Below are 26916 nucleotides of genomic sequence, written 5' to 3'. Positions count from 1 at the left end.
CTGGGACGAGCTTGACAACTGACTGACAGCTGTCTAGACCTGTAGCTACACGAGGTGGAAAATAAACCACGCCTACTTAAGATTATCAGCCAATGGGGTTTATTCTATGGAGGCGGGACTTGCTAAAGCATTGTTTACGTCTGTCGTGAAAGTAGGTCACAGGAAAGTGTGACAGTTAGCTGGTGGACAGAATCCGATTGCTTTTTGCAGATCCACACATTATTACAGTGTCATAATAATATCTCTTGGTATACGAGGCTTTAACGGACGCGGTGGTATCCCTGAAAGACGGGTAAGTTTGCTTGTGTGTGTGCTAGAGAATGTAGCAGTCAGGATGTAGCGGCTGCTAAGCCTCCGTTAGCGCAAGGATCGTATATATTCAAAAGCCTGTTGCACTTCCTTACTATTTCCATCATATATTGATACTATGTTAAAATATAATATTTATATTACTTGGTATTAGCGTGAGTGAAAGATAATTTATTTTCTATAAGCGAAAAAAAGCCTGCAGACTTGCAAGGTGCCTGGCTGTCGATGACTTTCTGCGAGGCCTAACGAGAGAAAATGTTACGGTTTTATTTCCTGGATTCTATCTTTAGGAACTACGAGACTTGTCATATAGTTGTCAAATTACCATTTCTGTAGACTGAATGTACAGGAATGTTATTGGCAATTAACCGTGTTGTCAGCTAGTGTTTACATGTCATGTCGCGCGCGAAATACTAGGGAAGTTTAGCTTCACGAGAGCAGTGCACGCGCAACGACAACAAAACATAAACAATTTGACGCCTTAATCAAGCAGCAAATGTGGCAGGGATACAAAACGTGTTGGGAATTATATATTATGACACAGTTTAACACTTACAGTGGCATTATACGTTATTTTATTGGAAATAACAGTGAAGTGCATTGTGAATGTCAAATAGCATGTGTATCATGCGTCTTAAAGAGATAGTTCTCCCAAAAATTAAAAACAAATCAGTCAACCTTTATGTATATAGCACTTTACTACAACCAAGGTTGACCAAAGTGCTTTACACAAGTAAAACCAAATTTTACCTCACAACTAAAAAGCAAAGCAATACAAGAAATATCAATAAAATACAACAAACATTAAAACATAATGAAGTGTCAGTGCTATGCATTAAAGCCAAATTAAACAAGTGGGTCTTAAGCTTGCCTTTAAAATTGGCAGGTCAGTGATTGTACGAAGCTCAGTAGGAAGGGTATTTCAAAGTTTAGGACCTGCCACTGCAAAAGAGCGGTCACCCCACTGCTTGTATCTTGACCGAGGGACTTCAAGCAGAAGTTGGTCAGCAGATTGCAAAGCTCTGCTGGGTTTGTGAATGTGCAAAATTTCACATTATCACTATAAAGTGCCTTTGAGACTTTTTTTATTTAACCACAAAGTTAATGTATTAATTAGACCTTAGGCCAGGGGTCACCAATCTCGGTCCTGGAGGGCCGGTGTCCCTGCAGAGTTTAGCTCCAACTTGCCTTAACAAACCTACCTGGATGTTTCAAGAATACCTAGTAAGACCTTGATTAGCTTGTTCAGGTGTGTTTGATTAGAGTTGGAGCTAAAATCTGTAGGGCACCGGCCCTCCAGGAACAAGATTGGATTGCCTTAGGCTGTAAGAAATGAATGTTGGTCAAGCTCCCTCACTTTTTACAAATAATCTGCAAGCAGAAAAACAGGAAACAAACCTCAAATTGTGTCAACCCTGTCATGAACAAATTCAAAGTACTACAAGTATATTTTCATTGCAGTGTGATTATAAAATGTATATTTTCAGAAAGGTAATGTGTCCCTTTACCAACCTAACTTTTTAGATTCTGGAAAAAGTCTATTTATATTGATGAAATAATGGACAAAACATTTATTTCCCAATAAAATATGCAATTGTTGCACATTCTTTTCCAAATAAAACCCAACATCTAAAGTGTTTTGTCAAACTTTCAAACAATATTGCCTGGCCCTTATTGGTTATTTAAGAAATCACACAAGATTTTTTGCTGAGGTTTTAAATAATTTGTTTATTTAAAAAACAAGATGACAGGGTGGACATTGACATGACAGGATGGACAAAGGCTTTATTTAGTGAACTAAATATGGAGGAACATTTGGAAAAACAACAGGTACAACAAGAAATATAAAAGGGTTGTAAAAGTTTTCATGAATTCAACTTCTGTTTTTACTAACTACTGCAAACCACCACTGCTGCCTCTTCTGTTGTCAATTAGGTTTTATCAATATGCAAATTAATGGGAAAATAAACAATTATTGTCGTTCAAATTAAACTAAGTTTGCTAATGAATGTAAATCTTTACATTGTATTGGAGGTGTGAAGGGAATGTTGGAAGCAACCCAAGGTAAACTTTAATAAACCTTAATAATACTGTTTTTTTTTTTCAGAATAAGAGAAATAATTAGATTACAGATGTTCACGTAAATGTTCAAATACTTAGGGCTGTATTTTTATTTCAAACAGTCAATGAGCTCCATTATATGGACTTTAAAAGGATATCTTTTATATAGACTGAGGCAGATATTGCCAAAAGGTTTGTATTTTTCACTCATGTATTGCCTCTACTGGTGTAGTATGTGTGTATAGGTGTTGTAACATAAAACATTAACTAATTAACAATAAAAAAAAATAATAATTAAAGTGTCAATAACAATGCATATGTCCACCCTGCCAAAGAAGGATTTGTGACAGGGTGGACAATAGCAGGGAGGACATTTTTGGAGAGCAATTTCAAGGACACGTGCAAAATGATTAATAATATTATGAAAACAAAATGAAAGTTATTAAAATGACTTTTTTTGTCAGATAACTTGTTAAAAACATTAAGAATATTTAAAAATCTTTTTAATTTGATCTAATTTATCTACTTTTTAGATTCACTGAAGTTGGCTGAGCAGTGTGTGGGACATGGCAAAATCACATCTGTTCAATGAAATATGGCAAAATTTGACAAAAACATATTTCAAAACACTTATAATTCTACCGGCAGGTGTGTAAAGGTTTAAGGAATTATATTAAAACATCAGAATTTCATTATTCTGCTTTATGCTCACATAGGACTGATTCAATCTTGTGGGACATCAAAGGCACTTCATAGTGATAAGGACCCAAATAAGTAGGAGCAAGGCCATTGACGGCATTATAAACAAACATCAAAAGTTTAAAATCAATTCTAAACTTAACAAAGAGCCAGTGGAGGGAGTCGAGAATAGGTGTAATGTGTTCACTTTTCCGACTGTTAGCTAACAAGCGAGCAGCAGCATTTCGCACAAACTGCAAACCATGAAAACACGACTGTTTAACTCTAATATAAAGTGCATTACAGTAGTCCAAACGCCAACTTAACAAAAGCATGAATAGCTTTCTCAAGATCAGCCTGGCTCAGGAAGGGCTTGACTTTAGAGAGAAGGCGAAGCTGAAAAAAGCTTGCTTCAATCACAGACTCAATCTGCTTATCAAATTTTAGACTACTGTCTAGTCTCACACCCAAGCTTTTGACCACATGGCTGAAGCGGAGAAACAGAGCCAGATGCGCTGGAGATGAAATGTGTGACCTGGTAGTTTTGCCAAACAGAATACGCTCGGTTTTTGTCTTCATTTAGGCAGAGAAAAATGTGACAGCCATATGCCAATATCATTAAAACATTTGCTAAAAGAATCAAGTGAATCTAAAAGTTCGGTGTAACAGCAATATAAAGCTCTACATCTCAGCATGCAGATGAAAAGAGACATTGTGATTTAAAATAAAAATCCTCAGCATTTAGGTGATTCTAAACTTGAATTTCTTTCATCTGTTGAAGAGCACAAAACAAGATATTCTGAAGAATGTTGAGGAAAAAACATCCATTGACTTGCATAATAGGAGAAAAACCATGGAAGTTAATGGCCGTCTATTTCTCAACATTCTTCAGTATATCTTCAGTTGTGTTAAACAGAAATGAGAAACTCAAACAGGTTTGGAACAAATGGAGGCTTAGTAAATGATGACGGAATTGAAAGCACAATGTGTACGATTTTAAAGGAACATATCTAAAAACCCAGGTTTTGAAGAATATTCAAATCCAGAGAAATATCTAGTGAGGTGGACTTTGTGTACGTGCTAATGACGTCACACTAGGCATGGGACAATAACTGGTTTCAAGGTTTACTGCGATTTGGAAAAGTTAATGTTTTGAAACCGCCAGTATTTTCTGATATACCGTTCCTATGATATATGTTTTTGTATTTTTTTTTTGCAACTATTTTATTTAGTTTTTTAGGGCAACAGTATCCATAAGAAAAGGACCCTCCACATCAAAAGCTACTGGCCCAAAATATATTGAATGTTTCTTAAAATAAAATATACTGTGTTTACGTAGACATTCAAAAAAACATATTTTAGAGTAGTACAATACCGTGAAACCGTGATATTTTTATTCAAGTTTATCATACCGTCGTAGTCTTATACCGGCCCATGCATACGTCACATCCTACATTTCCTGTTTTGTTTTACAGAAAATAGAGAAACACCAAAGACACTTTATTATGTTGCGTGTTTTATTAGCCTGCACAGAGCAGCATTACAACAGAATCCTAACATGTAACTGGTCTGATAAAACAGCTCTGCTTCTTCTCCATGTGATCATGAGTGTAAAAATCGGAAGTGGTGGATTGTGGCATAATAAAAGCTCTGCTGTTTTCATGTTGCATTGCACTCGTTTCTCATTAGCAATTGCTTCAGTGCTGTTTCTCTTTAAGTAGGTATCGCTACAGCCTGGAGACCTCCAAGTGGGAGGGGGTGCACCGCAAGTAGGTTGGGGGACTTAAACCACAACTAGGTTGGGTTTAGGTGGAGCAGATGTTAATAAAACACATCAGGTTACTGTGAGGTTGGGGTAGGTGTAGACATTCACAAAGCACAATATTGGACTCTGTGTCATGTACAAGAAATTAAATAAATAAAAACTCCAGGTTTGTACAGTCCACTTGGGGCTCATTTATACCCTTCTCTTTCACTTCGATAGCTTTCAGCATTACTCTGCTTCGTACAACCCTGATAATACGTGCTAAATACTATAACTCATCCATCAGCACGATTTCAGTAGGAGTCCCTTAGGATACAGTTGAGACCATGATTTCTGAACTCTCACGATTTCACAGTTAGTTACAGAGTCATTAAAATACACCTTGTTTGTTTTGAATATGTGCCCCCTAGTGGCAAAAGTTACATACTGTGTCTTTTAAGGCTTTCACCTATTTTTTTAGTCTTGATAATGTATTTCCTCTAGCGTGACTTTTTCTTTTGCTGTATAGCAAAGAGCTGTTGTGTGTGTGGTTGACAGGTGCGGAGGCTCCAGGTTGGCATGTCAAGGCGGAGCAGAAACAGCAGGGCGTGGAGGTACGTGTGGAGTGGAATCAGACGGGATGCAGATGCAAGAGCACTGGTGCTCGCTTCTGAGAGTGACGAGTGGAGCTACGATCGACAGCAGGTGAGTGAGGATGATGCGCAGATGCCTTCAAAAAGAGCTGAAAATTTTATTGCATTTGCATTAACATTGCAATAATTTGTTTTCAATCACATGGTGACGGGCGAAATGCAGATGGAGGGCAGGAAGTAAAAAACTGAATGGCAGACACTGAGGAAAGTCAGTATTTTTGCGATTTATACCATATTTCAAAGGAGGTATAAATAGAAAATAACCACTTATGTTGGACATGATCCTTATATCATGAAGAGGGCCGAGTTTCCCACTGAGCTGACATATATTTGCCTGTCATCAAGGCGGTACATACTGTATAATTAAGTTACATGAAAAATACTATAGTAAATACTATAGTGTTTGGAAGCATACTATAGATAATTACTTGCATTAAATTGTTGTAGTAATTATATTGTTGCTGTGGTACGACATAACTGTAGTAAAAAATTATTCAATAGGCTTCAGTTTTCTACTCTATAATCACAATGCACCACAGTTTACACTACTGTTACAGTATTTATTACAGTTTATCAGTTTACTATGGTACAGTATTCAGTAGCATTCATTAACAAAGAGTTGTACATGTTATACACTTTACTATGTGGTCCAAACACATGTTTATTATAAATTACTATAGTTTTTCCCCATGCGGATATCTTCCAGACATCATGAAATAACAGATGAAAGCATACCAAAGCATGGACGCATAGTCTACATTGTTATTTAGGTATTTATTTTTGTAAGGGGCAAAATGTGCTCCACAATAACAACCGTCTAGTTTTGTCGCAAGGGTTGCTTTTCGTTTTGTTCTGTCGATGAACTTACCATTAACAAGCATTCACCACTGCTGCGCATCTCGATGTTCACGTTACGGTTATTTATTCTGCCAAAACGCCAGTAAAGACTTGGATTAATGCAAAACAAGACTGATATTTCATTACAGCTATTACATAGCAGGGTATGTTATTTATATTCTCCAGAAAGTGTGGTGGTGTTTGTATCTGATTCTTATATAACACATAAACATGTTTATACACATAGCTAGGCCTGTATATAATCTTTATTAGTGCTGTTAGATGAATTATCGCATTCAAAAAAAGTTTGTACACATGAATGTATTGAAAAAATGTTTATTACATGTCGCTTTCCGTTTTTCAGCCAGAACTTTCTCCTCTTTATGAGCAAAAACGTTTTGAAGTCTGTGAAAGCTGTTCGGCATTTCTTATTTTGGCCGATTTAAACCATTATAAACAACATAAAACAGAAATATTTAGATGTTCTGATAGCGATTCCTATGTAGAAGAATCACTTCCTGCCCTCCATCTGATTTCCGCGTGTCATCAGTGATGTCATGTGAAAACAACTTGTATTGTAGAACAAAGTAACAACCCTAAGGAGCAGCTAAGGAGCGTAGTTAAAATAAGCATTTTTTTATTTGATGTTTAACATAATCTCAGCTAAAAAATGAAGTGAGAGTGAGACAGAGTAGCTCCTCCCCTTTTTAGAAAAACAGCCAATAGTGTTTTGTTTTATCACCACTCTGCCAGTGAGAGTGGTTGGTTGAGCTCAAGCACATCAAATGAAAAGCCAATGAGAAGCGTCTTGAAGGGGGCGGGGCATGTCAGATACTAGAGAGCATATAATTGGTCAAGACTTGATGAGAAACTTAAGTATGAGGTAACTTGAAAAAACATTGTTGATCCATTTAGGCGGAAGTGACAAACTACAAGCTTTACATGTTAATATCAGTTTTATATTTTCTGGAGGCGAATTTTGACACTGTTTTGGAGCACTCTAGCTTATAGATATCCTCTAGTCTAACAGACTGAAAATAACATCTACATTTTAATTTTACAAGACCTTTCCGCTTGACGTGGAGTGGCTAAAACCCACTTTAGCTGTTATAAATTTACCATAAACATGACTTTAAGGGTCCCCTGCTGAAAATTCCAGCTTAAACCAGCCTAGGCTGGTTGGCTGGTTTTAGCTGGTTGACCAGCCTGGTTTTAGAGGGGTTTTGGCCATTTCCAGGCTGGTTTCCAGTCATTTCCAGCCTGGTCTTAGCTGGTCAGGCTGGAAAATGACCAGCTAAATCCAGCTAAAACCAGCTTGACCAGCCAAAACCAGCTATGTCCAGCTTAAACCAGGCTGGTCAAGCTGGTTTTAGCTGGATTTAGCTGGTCATTTCCCAGCCTGACCAGCTAAGATCAGGCTGGAAATGACTGGAAACCAGCCTGGAAATGGCCAAAACCCCTCTAAAACCAGGCTGGCCAACCAACTAAAACCAGCCCACCAGCCTAGGCTGGTTTAAGCTGGATTTTTCAGTAGGGTCTTAATTGTTATTCCATATCTAGCAAAAAAACCAACACTTTCTTTAGCTCAGTACTGTTTGCAGAATGGTTGCTAAGCGACATTTATTTGTTCGTATTTATTATGTTTGTGTCTTTTTAAAAGCTTTGAAATCAGCTCAACCAATCAGATTCAAGGACCAGATCTAGCCATTTCCTAGCCCAGTTTTTAAAGTAGTGAAGTGATGCCATTTTGTTAATCATGTATCCGCTTAAGGGTAAAAAAATCTTTGTACAAGCTGATGGATTAAAAATTTAGCTGACTAAATGGATAAACTGTAACTGATAAAACTAAACAAAGACTATAGTAGAGTAATTATGTTTGTTTTTATTTTGTGTAGCCAGGTATTATCTATCTTCGAAAGATGGTAATTAGTTACATGTACTAATATTTTGTGTTAGTTCAAATATCTTGTCACAACCCACAGTAACACTCCAGGGTTTTTCCAATAAGTGCCCTATAAAAGGTTGATATGCTTATTTATTATTCAAAGATAGGCAAAAATTATTATATAATGTATTTTTTAAACCTTTAATTGAATAAATAAAGTAGTAAAAAAAATTATATATAAAAATGTATATATATATATATATATATATATATATATATATATATATATATATATATATATATATATATATATATATATATATATATATATATATATATATATATATGTATATATATATGTGTATATATATATGTGTATATATATATGTGTATATATATATGTGTATATATATATATGTGTATGTATATATATATATATATATATATATATATATATATATATATATATATATATGTGTGTGTGTGTGTATATATGTGTATGTATGTATGTGTGTGTGTGTGTATATATGTGTATATATATATATATATATATATATATATATATATATATATATATATATGTATATATGTATATGTATATATGAATGTGTGTGCGTGTGTGCGCATATTTATTACACATTATTTATTAATCTTTGATAAAGTCATAGTTTATCAAAGTTAAGTTAATTTTAGCTCACAGTGGATTAGGTAATATTAACAAGCACTCCTCCTGTCCTGCAGTACAGTGACTCTGATTCTGAAGCTGAGTATCCTGCCATTGTGCCGGCGGTCCCCAGTGCAGTGCCGGTGACCGGAGAGTCCTACTGCAGCTGTGATTCACAGATGGAGCTCAGCTGTAACCCGCGCCTCAGAGGTTACACACACTTACGGGACTGCCACTGTGGAGAAGATGACCAAGGTGAGGCCGGATAGTGCATCACTGCTTTTATCCCTCTACTTTGGATGGATCTTTCTTATTATTGGAAAATGATTAATCTGGGTGTTAATTCAGATTCACAAACTATCTTTTTGATTCTTGATTTGATTTAGTGAATTTAGAGTGAATACAAATGATATTGATGTGTCTACAAATGAACAATAGACACATTATTTCAGGTGCACGGCTACATTAACACAGCTCTGATGTATGGAATAGGTAGTGTGCGTAATATGAAACAGCATTTTTCAGCAGCATTGCAAGTCTTGTATATTCAAAACAGATAAAATAAAGTCTTCATCAGGGGCACTGAGTTTTATTAATTTTTTTAAATAGAATTTTAATCTTTATATACCTTTTAAAATGCATTGTAACTACCACGTTTACCTTTTGAAACTTAAAATTTACTTAGATGGGTGTCATGAACACAATTGAACAAAAATGGTAAAAAAAGGGATGTAAGGGTTATGTGTCTAAATTTTTTATTTCTTTTTTTTATTTAGACTGACTGCTCGCATCAACACTTGCCTCGATGGATAATTCAATACTTTCTTTTTTCTCGACATTTATTTGAACTTTCCAGCCAAAATGTAGCCCTCCTGTGAAACCTAATTTCTTTCTTAAACATTATCCAAGTGATGTTTAAGAGCAAAGGATTTTCACAGAATTTCCTAATATCTTTTTTTCCTGAAGAAAGCTGGACTTGACTTTTAGTTTGACTGGAATAAAAAACTAGAACAATATTACCAAGAAATATATATTTTTGATTAGTATCAGAACCACTGTTGTTCAGTGACTTGCATAATTAACCTAGTTAAGCATTTAATTTGCACGATAAGCAGAATACTAGTATCTTGCTAAACAAGTAGTCAAATAATATGTACTGTCATCTTGGCAAAGACAAAGGAAATGTTTTTTTTAATACTTAATTTTTAGGATTTTTTTATTAATTTGCACAAAACAGATAAACAACTAAACAAATATACAAACATCCCCAACATTAATTTCCCTTTTGAGGCTTTAACAGAAGAGACACATAGCCAGGGCCAGACGGAATCTGCGGAGGTTTTTTGGTATTTCAGCTAAGAATTTTGGTAAAAATCTGCAGATTTTTGCGGAATTATTTTGGGAGTATCATAATGAAAACCTTAATATGTGCAAAAAAAAAAATAATCTTTTTAACTTTTATTCAATGTTTAAAATGCAAATTCAATTAGATTCACTTTATTTGGTAAACAAAGCAAGTCTCTCATTTAATATCTCTACTAAAAGACTGTAAAATATTACTGTACAAACTGCATTGTACATAAATCAGATGAACATTTTCATATTAGTCAATATTATTACTGTAATTAATTTAAAAACTAAATAAATATAGATTTACACACATTTACTCAAGTAAATAAACAGAATTAATGATGGGCTGAAAATCTGCGCAATTCTGTGGAAAATCTGCAGAATTCTGTGCTTGCAGATTCCGTGTGGGCCTACACATAGCTAACAGTCTGCAAACATTAAAATCCTCAAGCGTCATACAAATGCACAGCAAGTGTACGTATAGGGTGCATACACAACTCCAGTACAGTAATGACAAACAATTTATTACAAGCAAGCGCATGGAGCATTACAAGGTTACAGTGAGAGGAAAAGGGATGATACAATTTTTTTTTAATAAAAAAAAGGCAGGGGGTTCTTTTGAGATTGTTTGGGATTAAATATCCCCCTACTCTAAGAGTTGTAAATTGTCAACGTATGTAAGAAAGGGAGACCATGTTTTCAAAAATGTATTTTTTGATCCTCTGAGAGGAAATTAGATATTTTTCAAGCTGAATAAAATACATCAGGTCTTTGATCCATCTACTATGTGTTTGTTGGGGTCTCAGTGTTTTTCCAATAGAGGAGAATTAAACACCTTGTCACTAGTGTTTTTCAGAGTATTTCTTTTTTTAAGCTTAATATTTTCCGGGCTGGTTCCAAAATTTGCCAGCAGGGGTTCAGGTTCAATAAGAAAACCATACATGCAGTTGAAGTCAGAATTATTAGCCCCACCTTTTTTTTATATTTCCCAAATGATGTTCAACAGAGCAAGGAAATTTTCGCAGTATGTCTGATAATATTGTTACTTCTGGAGAAAGTCTTATTTGTTTTATTTAGGCTAGTATAAAAGCAGATTTAAAAAAAAAAAAAATTTTAAGGTCAAATTTATTAGCCCCTTTAAGCAATATATATTTTTTTTGTCTACAGAAAAAACCATCGTTACACAATAACTTGCCTAATTACCCTAACCTGCCTAGTTAACCTAATTAACCTAGTTAAGCCTTTAAATGTCACTTTAAGCTGTATAGAAGTGTCTTGAAAAATATCTAGTCAAATATTATTTACTGTCATCATGGCAAAGATAAAATAAATCAGTTATTAGAAATGAGTTATTAAAACTATTATGTTTAGAAATGTGTTGAAAAAAAATCATCTCTACTTTAAACAGAAATTGGGGGAAAAAATAAACAGGGGGCTAATAATTCAAGGAACTATTACGTTTAAAAATCTGTTGAAAAAATCTTTTAGTTAAACAGAAACAAAAGAAATATTTAGAAATATAAACCCCTGTAATGCAGAATATATTTTTAAAACCCATTTCACAGCTTTTGACAAGCATATCGAAGGAATCATCTTTAAAAAAAAAAAAAAAAAAAAAAAGATGAATTGACAAAGAAATGTATTTACCCAGCCATAATAATGGTGTTCTGTGATTGACTGTTTTTCAGATTTTGACTGGGTGTGGGACGAGGGCAGCCGGTCGTCTGCGACGCTGCTGAGCTGTGAGAACAGGAAGGTGAGCTTCCACTCAGAATACAGCTGTGGGACGGCAGCCATCCGTGGCTCCAGAGAGCTCTCAGAGGGACAACACTTCTGGGAGATTAAAATGACTTCTCCTGTCTACGGCACAGACATGGTGAGAGACTAAAGTGCAGACTCTGTCGTTTTGTTCTGCAATTCGCTGTCAGTATTGTAATGGTAATTAGTAGGATTTCTTGAGCATCTATCTGAAAAGGAGTGATGATAAATCTAGAGATATTAAAGAGAAAGTTCAGCCAATAATTTAAATTCTGCAATAATTTTTCTTCTGATTAAAGTCAGTGGTTGTTTTTTTCAACATTCTTCTGAATATCTTTCTTTGTGTTTAATTTAATGAAGAAATTCGGTGACCCTTTAAAATAATAGTCTATTGTAAATGTATTTACTAACATGAACGAACAAACAATTAGTAAAAGATTTACTATGGTATTTTCATCATTGTTAAAGTTAGTTAAGGTCATTTAAGTTAAATAACATTAGTTGATGTTAACGACCGGTGCATTAACTAATATTAACAAGCACAACTTTGGATTTTAATAACTCATTAGTAAATTTTGAATTATGGTTATTAGGTAATCCTTTACAAGATTATTCATACTTAGTTAACGTTATTAAATGCATTAACTAACACATGGACCATTATTCTAAAGTGTTCACAGAGTTTAGAACTGCTGGAAATGGTGAGGAAATGTTCATTTTTGGGTGAGCTTTCGCTTCTAGTGACTGATTCAGCAATCTGAAGCATATTTGTCAGCATGCAGCTAATCAGAATGAAACTTGCTGAATCAGTGGAGTTTTCATAAATGTAAGACACATTGCAGTTGGTTCTTGAAAATGTGAACGCTACAGTCAAGAAATATATACTTTTATTCAGCAAAGGGGCATACAATTGACTAGTGACCGTTAACACCGTGTCCTAACAACACGACAAGCAATTTGTCTGTCTGCTCCAAAAGTGACAGAAACATTTAAATACCCGCCACTGCACTCCCAATAAAGTGGTAAATGTTTTTAATCTAATTAATACACTTTAACATTATAAACAGGCTACTGACTGAGTGACAGATGTTATAATTCTGACTTTAATTTTCAAACCATCTGCTATATGTTTTATTTTTAAGATCGGAGTTGAACTATCTGCTGCTGCTTTCAGTAGTATGGCAATACATGTCACGTAAAATGATATTTAAACTCACATTGGGAGCATTTAACACTGAATAAAGCACATAATCAGTACCTGAGGTGATCATTGTCAAAGCAGTTTAAGCTGTTGTTCTTTTGCAATGTCGCAGAAATAGAAAGCATTTCTAAAATAGAAATTTTGCATGTCCCTGTCACGGATGGTTAGACAATGCATCACTTGTTGTTTGGAAATAGTGTGAGACATAATGTTAGAAAAGATTATATTTAAAGTAGAATATTTTCAGATATTAAGCCGTCTTAAGCCGTCTATAAACACTGATAATAGAATGCGACAAATCGCTGTCTTACAGTTTTTCAAAAGGGTCATGTGACCATGAAAACTGGTGTGTAAATAAACTAAATAATATACTGTTGTAAATGAAATATATTTAGTGGAAAACCTATTTAAAGAGAAAAATTAACAAAAGTCTCACAATTAACTCACATTGAAGTGGTTCTAAACTCTTATGAATTTCTTTCATCTGTTAAAAACAAAACAGGATAATCTGAAGAATGCAGGAAAAAGCAGTCACTGACTTTCATAGTAGAAACAAAAAACATATATAGAAGTCAATGGCTGTTTTATTTCAGTACTCTTCAGTATACCTTAGTGTTGGGCGATATACGAAATTTTCAGATCGCCATATCGTACCCCTGTGAGATCGCAGATACTATCGCATAGGGTTGCGGCAGTGTTAGGTTTATGTATATATAATATTTGATTATTATATTTAACCATATCTAAACATATTTAATAACCTTTCGGCTGATTTTTTTACTTATTTAATAACCTACTGCATTTGCATGACGTTTGATCTTGGATAATAATTCAAACCAATACAAATAACCGCACTCTTACAGCTAAGCTGACACTGAAATTATTTCAAACAAGACTAGATGCAACAGTGCGATGCGGGACAGGATTTGATGATGACTTCGGGTTCATGCCGTTATCCTCGGCCCACTGCAAAATGGATATAATATACATGGATGAAAGAAAATGAAATTATTTTTATCTAAGCACGGAAGAAACAAGGATGCATTAAGGTCCTTTCAGACGGGAGGCGAATGGAGGACTCGCCGCCTGCACGTGACTATGCGGTGAAGTTTTCCATGTTTTTGTTCAGTTGAGCGCGGCTTCAGGTCTAATCATCACAAAAGTGATCATCAACAGTGTCACATTTGTATTTGCTAAGATCTAACACAATGTTGCGCTTGGCATATGTGCTTATTGTTTTCTGAAAAGAGTTTCATTTTAGACATGGCTGCGGCGAGTCGGCAATAGCCTATAGCTCTAATATTAAATAGCCTATTTGACCTAAAACTTTTCACTGAGCTCAATAAAATGTTCTTTGATAAGTTATTAATAATCTGCTTAATATTTCTTTAATGCCAAAACGAATGGTAAAATACAGATTGTAATTTAATATAGGCCAGTTTAAAGAAATAAAAAAATACAATTTTAAAAGCCTATATAAATAAATATAGGCCTAACATAATTTTAAATTAAATAGGTTATTTTCTGAAACTGCGCATGTCCGTGTTTATCATTCTATCGAATTGTACACAAGTAAGACACTATATTCAGTGAATATGAAGGAGCAGGCAATGCATGCACTGAAAAAAATTGTCTTTAGGCCCCATAAAAACTTAAATAGGCTATTAATAACGGAAATAAATGATAAATAACTTTTTTTGTGAAAGCAAGAGAGAATCTTGCGGGAGTGCTGTTAAAGGAGTCTCAAATGATTAATGACTGCAACACGTTTTATTCCAGAACATTTGAGATGGTTTCAGAGTTCTTTCATATTCTTCTTCAGTTGTTTCATTTTTACAAATCCCTTTATTTAACTTGTTTCTTAATTAAATCCAGTTTTGTTATTTAGCATATTATTTTTATGCAACAAAGTTGCAAACTAATTTGCTGAGATGTGGCTGTGCCCTCACGTGCAGCTCGCGCTTCAACTGCTGCTGCTGAGACAGAGAGAGAGTGCAAGAGCAATCGAAGTAATTAATTCTTGTCTGAAAGTGTCGGTCAGGTGATGTTGATGCGAGTAGCTGAAGCTGTCATATTATTTGAAGTTAATTCATTATTAGTGATGATGATTCAAAATAATAATACTGTTCACTTCATTCAATAATGCAATTAAAACATATAATGGGTCTACATTAATGCGAAACGAGCTAAATATCGTCTTTAAAATCATCATAGGTTTCAGCTCTTAGCGATATCTTTGCCTATTGTTGCCTATCTTTGCCTAGTATACCTTACTTTTTGTTCAGCAGAAGAAAGAAACTTAATATTAATGTTTGCTTAATATTTTATCAAATTTTTAATATTACACAGAATGTTTTTAAAAAGTGTTGAATTAATACATCCTTTGGTAAGCTATGTTTATACTTGAAGGTATAATTCACCCAAACATGACAAATGACTGGTAATTTACTCTCTTTCAGTCTTTTTATTTTCTTCAGCAGAACATTAAAGACATTTAGCTGAAATCATGATTCTTGGCTGTTCATACAATCTAATATTACTGGCACTTTCAAAGTCAAAAAACCATATACAGGTAAAACAAAGTTAATACCCATGACCCCTTGTAGTCTTGAAGTAAATCTATCATTTATTTTCCTACGACTTAGTCCCTTTATTCATCACGGGTCGCCACAGTGGAATGAACTGCCAACTTATCCAGCATATGTTTTACACAATATTTTTTTCCGTAAAAAAATTGTAAACAAATTTATTACCAGCCGCTGCAAACATTTCAACAACGTCTTTGTTATACCCTGAAGTGCAAAACATCCTGTCATATTATAACATCTTGTGCACAGATCCTTTCTCTTGATGAGATCGCAATGTATCTTCAGGACTCATGGGTATTAGTTTTATGTGCCCTCTCTAGGTTTTCTTGACACTAAAAGTTCTGGTAACCATTGACTTGCATTTTCTAAATCGCCAAGGAGCACAGTTTCAGCTGTGAATCTTCTTTAATGATCTGCTAAAGAATAAAGTACTGTATATTAGCGTGAATCCTCTCTTTGTTGGTGTAGATGGTTGGCATTGGCACCTCAGATGTGAATCTGGACAAATACCGACACACCTTCTGCAGTCTGCTGGGTAAAGATGAAGACAGCTGGGGTTTGTCTTATACAGGTAAACGGGTTCTGTTTGTGAACACATACTTGCGGTCACCTATGCATCATATGAAAACTCTTGTTTGTTTATGCTTTTGTCAGGTCTGTTACATCATAACGGTGACAAAGTGAGCTTTTCGTCACGTTTTGGACAGGGCTCCATTATCGGGGTTCACCTGGACACGTGGCACGGCACCCTCACTTTCTACAAAAACCGCAAGTGCATCGGTAAGAGTCACTGTTCACATGACACTCCTTTCGACTGTGATCATATCTTGTTTTTTGAGTACACATTTTTAGGTGTCACTTTACTGATAGATGAGGTAATGTATGTACAGTAGTGAAGTGTTATTGTTAGAGATGCCAGCTGCTTTTAGTAACCAGAAAAACATGTTTGTGACATTAAGTAAGTCTATGTACAGTGGGGAATATAAGCATTGAACATGACATGTTTTTTTCCTGAGAATAATATTTCTAAATAAGCTGTTGATGTGGAATTAAAGCAGATTTTGGTAAAAATCCAAACAGTACAAACATAAAAATAAAACAAAACTAAAGAAAAATCTGAGAAATGAGTTATGTATAATAACAACGGAGTGACACAAAGAGAAAGTGCTGAACTACTGAAATGTTTCTAACACTTTATATAGAAGGCTTTTTTTGGTGATGGCAGCTTAAAGACGCCTCTCATATGGAGAATGAAGTCACATGAATTGCTCAGGTGTTTTTCACAGACTTCAACAGTGTAAAAATATTGATGGTTTTTTGGGTCTCGTCTATCAAATCTGAGCTTTATTCTGCATTCTCTATTGGATTCAAGTCAGGTGATTGCCTGGGCCGATCTACGGCTTTATTTTCTTTCACTGAAAGCATTTGAGAGTTTCCTTGTCTGTGTTTTGGATCATTGTCTTGATGTAAGCTCCACCCTGTTTTCATCTTCATCTTCCTGAGACAGAGGGTTGCTGAAGAACTACTGAGAGCTTTCAGCTGCTGTCTAGGCTTTCACTGCTTTTCTACACCTTTCTTCATGTGTTCAATACTTTTTCCTTGCGTCATTTTATTTTATTACACATAGCTTAATTCGTAAACTAATTAGATTTGTTTTCTTTGAATCTATGGATTTCTTTGGTTGTTAATAACATCCAGGAAAAGTCCACAGCACCTTTAGAAATATGTTTTGTGAGAAAAATGGCAACGTATTCAATACTTATTTTCCCCACTGTATGGATGTGTGTGGGCAATAAACCTGTTGATTTAAACAAAAAACTGCTGGTCACTATTAAGTAATCATACTTTGTTTTGAAACATTTATTTGCTGAAAATAGTTGCTTATGAAATGTAGCCTCTTTCCAGTGTTCACTTATTATTAAAATAGTTTTTATTTTTAACATTATAATGCATTGTCATATTTTATGTGTCATTTTGTAAATTTGACAGATTGCAGTTCTCCAAGTCATTTAGTTCTATCATTCCTTTTCAGTAATTTTCTATTATTATTATTATAATATTTTGTGTAAAAATGACAGATAATCGTTGGGTTAGTTATCTTTACTTTTTTGTCCTTGGCATATCACATGCGCTCACATTAATTTCTAACAGTGTTACGTAAGCGTGATGGAAATTAACTTTATGTAGATATAAAATATACATTTATTTGATAGACATAGATTGTCATGTACTTTACAATATACTGTTATCAATGTATCTTATATTTTTACAAGGCATACATAGACATTACAGGAAACATTAGGTTATGAAAATTTACCTGGAAATGTGATGGAATTTTTAATAGTAAAAAATGTGTTTAGGAACACTGGCGATAGGATTTACTGTAATATTTTTTCATATGAGAGAAGAACAAGTTTATCACAGTGAAACACTCATTGATGTGTTTAAAGTCCGCATGAGCTGGAAGCTACGACCATTTTTTTTCGTATTGTGACAGTTCCTAGAGAAACAGAATATTAAATTAGAAACAGTGGACGTGGCTTGTTTTTCTACTGCGAGCTGATTGGATGTATTAAGTAGGGTTGGGCGATGTCGACCAATATGGTATCGTGCGATGTCTAATGTAAAGCTGGCGGTGAATTAATTATTTATGAATAACTAATTAATTCATAACAAATTAATTATTTGTAGGCTATCGTTTCAAATACCTGACCTGCATGGTCTTTGTTTTACCCATAACCAAATCATAAATAAAGATAAGTTACACATAAATTACCACCTGTCAATTACTTTTTCCACAGAACTCTGGCATGAATAGGCAGAGTGATCTTAGTCATTATAATGGCGTCGACAAACTCGGTAAAAAAGGTGCACATCTAACAGGAACCAACCAACAGTATGTGAGGTTTTCACTAAAATTACTAAGTACAAGCGTGAAAGTGAAAGATTGAAGCAGTGTACTGATGCTGTGACACATTACCTGATAGATTTAAACGACAGAAGAGTCATTAGATAGAGACAAGATTAATTAAATATCCTGTTTAACAACTATTGTGAGACGCCATCCAGTAGTACATCCTTGATAAACTGTCCGACGTGCACTGCTCGCTAAGCTTTTGTGCTCAAAGCACCCACTAACTGCCTAGAGCTCATAAGTGCGCATATGCTGCAGCGCATGACAGAGTGTGTGTGGTTGTAGTCTCGTGATGTGCATTTTCAGCGGTATAGTGTGGATTGAGATCTTTTCAGAAATGCTAGGTGAAACGCCAGTGAAGACGTGGATCGTTTTCATTCTAAAATGCCATTTTAAACCAGACGTATTAGTGTAAACAGGGCCTAAGTGTGTATTTTTCGCGAGTGGGTTACTGCTGCGACGGGGGCAGGGTGGAGAATTTATCACCCATCTGTGATGAACGATGGCATTGTCTAGCAACCCAACCCTTAAATTAAGTATTTATTTCATAAAGACAGAGAAAAGGGGTGGGGGGCGTGGTTAAGTATGTTAGCCACGCCCAATACCAATACCACGCCCAATATAAGAATTAACTGAAAACAAACAGGAAGTACATTTTCAGTATTAGATTACATGGGCAAACTTTTTTTTGTCTCATTTACATGCAGAGATGAATTGTTCACCACAAAACCAGCAATGTTAGCTAACAAAATCACGGTCAGTTTTGATTTCATGTGTACTTTAACATGTATATTTTGTGTGTGTGTGTGTGTGTGTGTCAGGCGTAGCAGCCACAGAGATGAAGAACAAGCATGTGTTTCCGATGGCCTGCTCCACCGCGGCCAAGAGCAGCATGAAGGTCATTCGCTCTGTGTCCGCTCCCACGTCCCTCCAGTACCTGTGCTGCTCTCGGCTCCGCAAGCTGCTGCCATCCGGCGTGGATGCGCTGCGAGTCCTACCACTGCCGCCAGGCCTCAGACACCTGCTCCACTCCAAACTGGGCTGGGTGCTGAGTCTGGATCACACACACTCACACTCCAACCCGCACACCCCACCGGGACCCTCGTCAGGCAGTGACTCTGAGGGATGCTCCTCGGACCCGGAGGCCTGCCAGCGCAAACGCTGCCGCTGGACCTGAGGCTCGACTCATGACGCACACTTCCCAAAAAACAGAGACACTCCACATGTAGAAACACTGGACGTGTGCTGTCAAGTCACATCAGTGGAGAACAGAAACCTCCAGGTCAGTCCAGCCTGTTTTTCTAGATGCACCGCTGGTAAATACTCATCTTTCAAAGCTCTAAAGGTAGTTTGCAATATCAGGAAACCATTGGGATATATATGTGTATATCGCAGTATTCATAGTCTGTTTTTATTCTGTCAGAAGAAAGAAAGAAAATTCGCCTGTTTTAATACGAGGCATTCGAAACGCACATGCTGTTTGGATTCAGAAAACAAAAGTGATAATACATGACGCTTTACTGAGGGGCAGAAAAACAAAGTTGAGCTGATCTCCTATGACGTTTTGTTTTGGGGTTTTTTAATGACATATTCACATGTCATTTACGCTTCATCAAACATCTCAGCACTTCAAATCATTTCCAGTGTATGTTTCCAACAATCACTGTATGTTTTTTACTCTTTATTTTATCAGGCTTACCAACAGACAGTAAGTAAGCGCAGTGATGTTGTCTACATAAATGTGTTTTAAATACCATTATGGTCAAATGGTGAGGAAAACACTTTATCTTGACAGTTGTTGTCTGTAAGGATCCCTTTGGGCAGTGTGTGTGCGTGTGTGTGTGTGTGACTAGTTTATGTGGTTTATGAGGACAGGGAACTATATAATGACATGGGTATGACTTGAGCCCCGGTCAGATCATACGAATTTGTCATGATTTCAGCATGATTTCCTTGACATAGGGTGTCATGGTGATTCGTAAAACGACAAATGGGCGTCGTGACACAAGATCCAATCGGTTCATCTAGTGTGATGTGGCATAGTTCAAGATAACTGATACCATGTCTGCGACGCCTCACGGCACCATCGCAGAATGTCTAGCATGTTTAATGTTTTTCTTTTGGGTGAGAAGCACATCATTTCTTGGTTATCTCTGCGGGTGCTGCCATTAATGCGCTAGTCAGGTAATCAAAAAATAGGCTGCGTATTTACTTATGGGTGGGTCACGGGTGAATAAGATCAATCATTGGTTATGCAAACTTTAACTACCTTTTCTAAAACTTGAAAATGTTTTAAGCAGTTTTATCTGTCAGACTGGCACAAATATGCAGACTTCATTCCCACAACCAGTTTCTGAGTTCTCTCATCCTTCCAACAGAGTTTGTTCTTCCGAGGTAATCTGGGAACATGTTTAGTCCTGTGAACACATTACGTGACTCCACTACTCAACTAATTTGTTTTGCTCTATGGAACATAGGGATTTAAAGAATGCTTCACTGTGATTGGTGTATCACAAACCTCTGATATATATTTGCTAATTTTTGTCATTATTTTAAAGATTATGTCTTGATGAGCATCGGATTTTTCCTTGCGGCTGCTGATGTGCTTTCATTTTCTCTGTCTCACTCGCAGCAAGCTCAGGGATTGTTTAATAAGCAACCCTGGCAGGAAAATATACATTTAGATTTCAAAGAAATTATCTTAATATTAAAAAGGAATCATACGTTTAATCCTATCCTTGTCGTAACGAATGCCTTTAATAAATGTAGCCTAGTTGTCAGCAAGCATCAATGTTTATTGAGATTGAAATAAGATTAAAAAAATTAAACTGAGATAAAAAAAAATCTTTATAGCAACACTTGTGACTGCTTAGGGAAATAACGCTCATTGTAGACGTTATAGGAAAACTGATCGTGAAGGAACGTGTAGTCTGGCAAATTTGTTACCCATGACAAGTCAAGATTTTATCAAGAAAGAAAATCACATAATCTGACAAAATGACTTTCGTAACCGACAATAAAAATCATGTCATCTGACCAGGGCTTTAGTTGTACTCTATTACGTTGGTTTACTAGGACATGTCTGATTCTCGGAATTCAAAATGCTTGAAAAGCATACTTAATGGGGTGTTTTTACATTCAATATTTGGTAGGGATAGGAGGCCATACAATAAGCAGTTTTTACAGTATAAAATACATTGGACAGTCCTCATAAACCATATATACAAGTGTGTGTATTGAATGTGTATTTCCAGAGACTTTTCTGTTTCCCTGAAAATACCTTGATGCAGTTTTGTCAAACTGACTGATGCAAACTGGAGGTGGTTTCAGTTTTCAATCTGTGCAACACCATCTATCTCTACATGAGGTTCATATTGAATTCATATGGGGTTTATATTGCAGGTTTTGTAATTTGTTGTTTTAAAAAACAAAAAAGAGCAAATCATGTTTTTGTTATGCATAAAGCACTTTTTGCGCTTATTATATGTATAGAAATATATACAGGTCCTATACTGTGTTTTACGCGTGTTGTATGTCATAAGCGCTCTCTTTCTCTCTCTCTTTTTTTTCTCTCTCTCTCTCTCTCGCTCTCTCTTTATCTTTTGTTTGTCTTCTCTCGCTTCTTCAACTCCATACATTTAAGCATGGCCTTTTATACGAGTCAAAAAATAAGGAAAATTATATATGCATTAAAAAAAAGGGGCTGAATATGTTTTTGTTTGTTCTTTTTGAAATCTTAATAAAGGTTTTCAAAAATCAACTTTAGTGTTGCTCTTATTATTACACTGGATTTAAAGTACACTTTTCATCAAAAATAACCAACACAGTCTCGCGGCAATTCATAACTTTTGATTTAGTGGCTAATTCGTATGAATTTGTATGATCTCATTTGTACTAGGGTTGCACGGTTTACCGGTACTATGGCTCCAAATACTGGAGGTGCCACAGTACTTTGTAAACGGTAGTATCGTCATTGACGGTCTATCTATTAAATACATAATGTTGCATGTGGAAAAGTCGTTAAAATGCTCACACGTTTATGGAATAATAGAGCACGTTTTCTGACGCTTCAGTTCGAACGCACATCTGAATCAGTTCATTACTGTTCCTGTTAATATGATTTAGTAGCTACAACAACCACAACAATCTCTTAAAAAGAACGACTCACAAAGTGAATTTTTGAATTATTTTGGATTCTTACGAGATGAGACAAAATAAATAAAATAAAGAAATAAGCAATAGATGACAAACAGGAAACACTGAAATATTTTTGACTACTTCATTTGGCCAAATTTTGTTGGAAACTGATGTTTAGTTACATTTTTTTGAGAAATGCACGGGTATGCGACCATAAGCGTGCATTCAATTTGGAAGTATAAATCAGTCTTAGCAGAGCAGGGTCACATGACTCCATTCGCGGTATGGAAAATAATTTATTTTTAAGAGCTACCTGGAAATATTGGATTGATTATAGGTTGTTTTTTTTTTAATTACTTTTTGATTAATCGCCCAGCCTTATCAAGTAGGCCTATTATTACAAAAATATAGTATTTCTGACAATTTTCTTTATTTCATAGATTTCAGTTATGAATTACAATATCGCATTACTGTAAGGTATCACGATACTTCAGCTGGTATAGTATAGTAACGTGAATCAATGCTATCGCGACAACCCTAATTTGTACGATATAGTATGATTTGCTTACCCCCCAATAACGGTTGGGTTTAGGGGCAGGGTTGGATGCCACGCCTCCTTTTTAAAAACTTACATTTTTGTATGACTGACCTCGAATTTGTACTAAATTAGGACTGGGCGATAAAATTAGTATCAATATTGATTGACCGAACACCATTGTCAATATGGATTTAAAAAAAAAGATTTGGTATGAAGTTTCGATATGAAGGCTATAGTTTTATTAAAATGTGGCTGCTGAACACGCAACTTGGAGGCAGTGTCAATAAGCTTAGGGTGTAAGTTTGTAATTTCCAGTAGAGGCGGGCGACTTTGACGATGCGCATATGGAAGTGTCGCGCACGTGAACTGCGCACATTTTTCAGCCGCACCTAGTTGAAAACATTGGAACTTTTCCGAATGCCGCAAGCGCACCGCAATTCATGTAAGTAGAACTAACCAATCTGCTTCACACTTTGTATGGAATATACACATTTCAGTAATAACGGTAGACTAATAACCTCAGACACACACACAGTGCACCCAAACACTGCAGTGCTTTTTACTTTTCTCCATAAACCTGCATCGGTGCTGCAGCAATGGTAATGCGAAAATGAGTGCTGTATATAGCAGCAGTGAGGAGATTGTAAATAAGGATTTAAGAACGCCACCAGAGTGGCTTTTTGGTTTCTTTTCTTGTGCATCCCAGCCACTAGCACCCTATCTGAAAGATTTTTTTAGCATAGTGGGTAATGTAGTCATTCAACTTCACAATTTGTAATGTTGCAGTATGTATTTGAATAATGATGGCTGGTTCCTTTACTTGAAAGCTCAGATTTGATTATCATAATTTATGTTGTTTACAGAGTTTGTTCACACATTAAAGTTTGCTTTGATTGTTCAGTATTTACGCTTTATCACTGCACACACTTTGTAACATTATCATTTAAGAGTCTCTTTAACGCTAATCTGTATTTTATTATGATGAGGTGAGATATTTTGTTTATTAATTTGCCTTAGTAATGTTGGTAAATTAAATCCTAATTGGTAAACATTTCTAATATTCCTAAATGTATTGTTAAAAAATATTCAATAATTGATAAAATCGAATGAAATGAAACATGATATCGTTATAATTGTTTTTGTAATATCGCGAGGCCTTATACGACTTAACCACTAAACTGACAAAAACGTAAAATAGTTAAGTTTCCTCGGGAGATCAGGCTGAAAATAACATAATAATGCATTTGTAATTCCTTCATCAAATTAAGGTCTTAAAGTTTTGAAATCGTGTCCATAAAGTCAAAGTTTTCTATGCACTTCAATAATAATAATAATAATTATTATTAGTATTATTATTACTATAAATTCCTTCAGTATTTGTTTTTTAAATGAAGACCCATTTTCTCATGATTTGCATCACTGAATTGTTTGTTTTCTGAGGAACAGAACAAAATGAATTTTACACTTTAAAATGTGTATAAAACTAGAAATTTTTCTGAGCGTGATGTCTTATACTGGACAAAACTGTGCAGTGCAGCAAACCTACAAAGCTGATTCATGATACTTGATTAATTTAGAGTACTGTGAAAAAGTCTTAGGCCACTAGTATTTTCATCAATAACAACAAAAAAGGTTTAAAGTCCGTAATTTCAACGCAATCTCACAGCAATTTGTAACTTATTGATTTAGTTAGTAATTCGTATGAATTTGTACGATGTAATTTGTACGATTTGCTCATCACCCAATGACGGTTGGGTTTAGGGGCAGGGTTAAGTTCCACACCTTTTTTAAATCATGCATTTTCAAACGATTGAATTCTTACGAATTAGCCACTAAACTGACAAAACGTAAAATACTTACATTTTCTCATGAGATCGGGCTGGTAATTTCTGTATTTTTCTGTAGCATGTCAGTTTAAAATATCATAAACATTATTTTTGTAATTAATTGTTATTCTACAATGAGATTATTGTCGGATAACAGCCAGTGCTCCACACAGAGATCTGATCTGATCATCATTCAATCTGTCTGGAATTGCATGAAGAAACTGAACAAACTAAATCCAGAAGAACTTTGGCAACATCTCTAAGGTGCTTCAAAAAAACTGCCTGAAAAGCTACACTGTAAAACCCCAAAAGTGAAGGTAACTCAAACCATTTGAGAAACCTGATTGCAACAAACCATTTAAGTTCAAAACTCATCTGTGAACTTGCTCCATTTGAGTAAATGAAGCAGTTTGAGCACAGTAAAACCCGATGAATGAAGAGAACTCAAACCAACGGAGTACTGTAAAACCCAAATGTCAAGGCAACTCAAACCGTTTGGGGAAACCGATTGCTACAAACCATTTGAGTTAAAGTAAAGAGGTATTTAATTAACTCATTACCTTCAACACTGAGTTCAAAACTCTTTTCAAATGAGTAGAATTAACTTTCAGTCACTTTTGAATTAACTACACTCATTTCATTTAATAAAGTTGACTGTTGGGTTTTACAGTGTACAGTACTGTTGAAAGTTTTCTTGTGTAAAAATGCTGCATTAAAATAATGCATTAATGTGTTTTATTTATCAATTAAAATTCTATTAACTAAATCAAATTAATATTTTGTTATGACCACACTTTGCATTTTAAACACTTGGTACACTAATTTGCCTATTGTTGTTATCCATTAATTTTCAAATGTACTTTTTTTTTACAAGAGAGGCTAGAAAAATGGTGAAGCTCTGTGTTATTATGTTTTAATTTTATGTCATTCAAATGGCCAAATTATGACTGAGGACAGTTGAATGTGCTGGCCAGTTTGTTATTTGACTAATAAATAACAATAGGCCACCGTTTTTAATGTAAAACTTTAACAGATTCCTGTTTTTTCTAATAATATATGATGTAAATTGTATTTTAAATATTTTTCATATTTCTTTACTGTAAATCTTTAGGAAATATTTTGGTACATTAAAAAGTCTGGTTAAGATGATAATTCAGCTAAACATGGGGCTTAAAATGTCATTAAAATGCAGTATTTAAATCTAATAATTACATATCAATTGAGGCTTATAACTGCAAAAAGGTCTACATTTTGAGAGAGAAAAAAAAACAGAAAAAGAACCAGCACATTCACCAGGCTGACTACATATAATATGCCTTTGAGCGTGTTTATTAGTCTATAAGAAACTCTCTTCCGCGCGCATGAGGTGATTGTCAGCATTCTCTGTCAGTGACGTCGCGTTCTAAATATTCGATCAGCATTCTATAAAAGCCTTCAGTCCTCTGTCAGTTCTCTCTTAGTGCGTCGGGAGTTGCTGTTGTACTTGACCAAGGTAAGTTCATTACTGACGGTACGAGTGGAGCCACGCCAATTTCACGAAGTCCGCTTCGTGAAGCTTCACTCGGGCCCGTCTGTGTGAAGTTCTTCGCAGTCAGCGTACGTAAACGCAGTAACGCAAAGACTGTTACGTGTTTGTTGCTCGAAATGTGCCGTCCAGCAGCATCCGGCAATCATTGGCACCCGGTTTGCTCGCGTACTCCCTGAGGTGAGTCGGTCCATGCACGCTCAGTGGGTGATGCTACACGGGGCTCTGAGGACCCTCAGGGAAACACA

At 35.4% G+C, this 26916-nt stretch overlaps 1 protein-coding gene across 1 annotated transcript; it reads left to right on the top strand.

Annotated features, from left to right (window-relative positions):
* The first annotated feature begins 143 nt into the window (after positions 1–143).
* Positions 144–22367, top strand: spsb3a (splA/ryanodine receptor domain and SOCS box containing 3a). The gene is made up of 7 exons (XM_056453218.1): positions 144–292; positions 5351–5497; positions 8909–9086; positions 11870–12057; positions 16197–16299; positions 16383–16508; positions 19464–22367. Exons 2-7 carry the CDS (start codon positions 5372–5374, stop codon positions 19817–19819), a joined length of 1077 nt encoding a protein of 358 aa, XP_056309193.1. The 5' UTR covers positions 144–292; positions 5351–5371; the 3' UTR covers positions 19820–22367.
* The last annotated feature ends 4549 nt before the right edge of the window (positions 22368–26916 follow it).

The sequence above is a fragment of the Danio aesculapii genome, chromosome 3 (assembly GCF_903798145.1).
Source record: "Danio aesculapii chromosome 3, fDanAes4.1, whole genome shotgun sequence".
NCBI classification, from domain to species: Eukaryota; Metazoa; Chordata; class Actinopteri; order Cypriniformes; family Danionidae; genus Danio; species Danio aesculapii.
The sequence above is the reverse complement of the archived record's forward strand: the minus strand, read 5'-3'. Positions and strand labels throughout refer to the sequence as shown.

Bases quoted from the DNA above. Each gene is read 5' to 3' on its own strand.
- spsb3a (XM_056453218.1), top strand. From the start codon at position 5,372: ATGTCAAGGCGGAGCAGAAACAGCAGGGCGTGGAGGTACGTGTGGAGT. The intron at 5,498-8,908 runs GTGAGTGAGGAT...CCTGTCCTGCAG, and splicing joins GGAGCTACGATCGACAGCAG to TACAGTGACTCTGATTCTGA. The intron at 16,509-19,463 runs GTAAGAGTCACT...TGTGTGTGTCAG, and splicing joins CAAAAACCGCAAGTGCATCG to GCGTAGCAGCCACAGAGATG.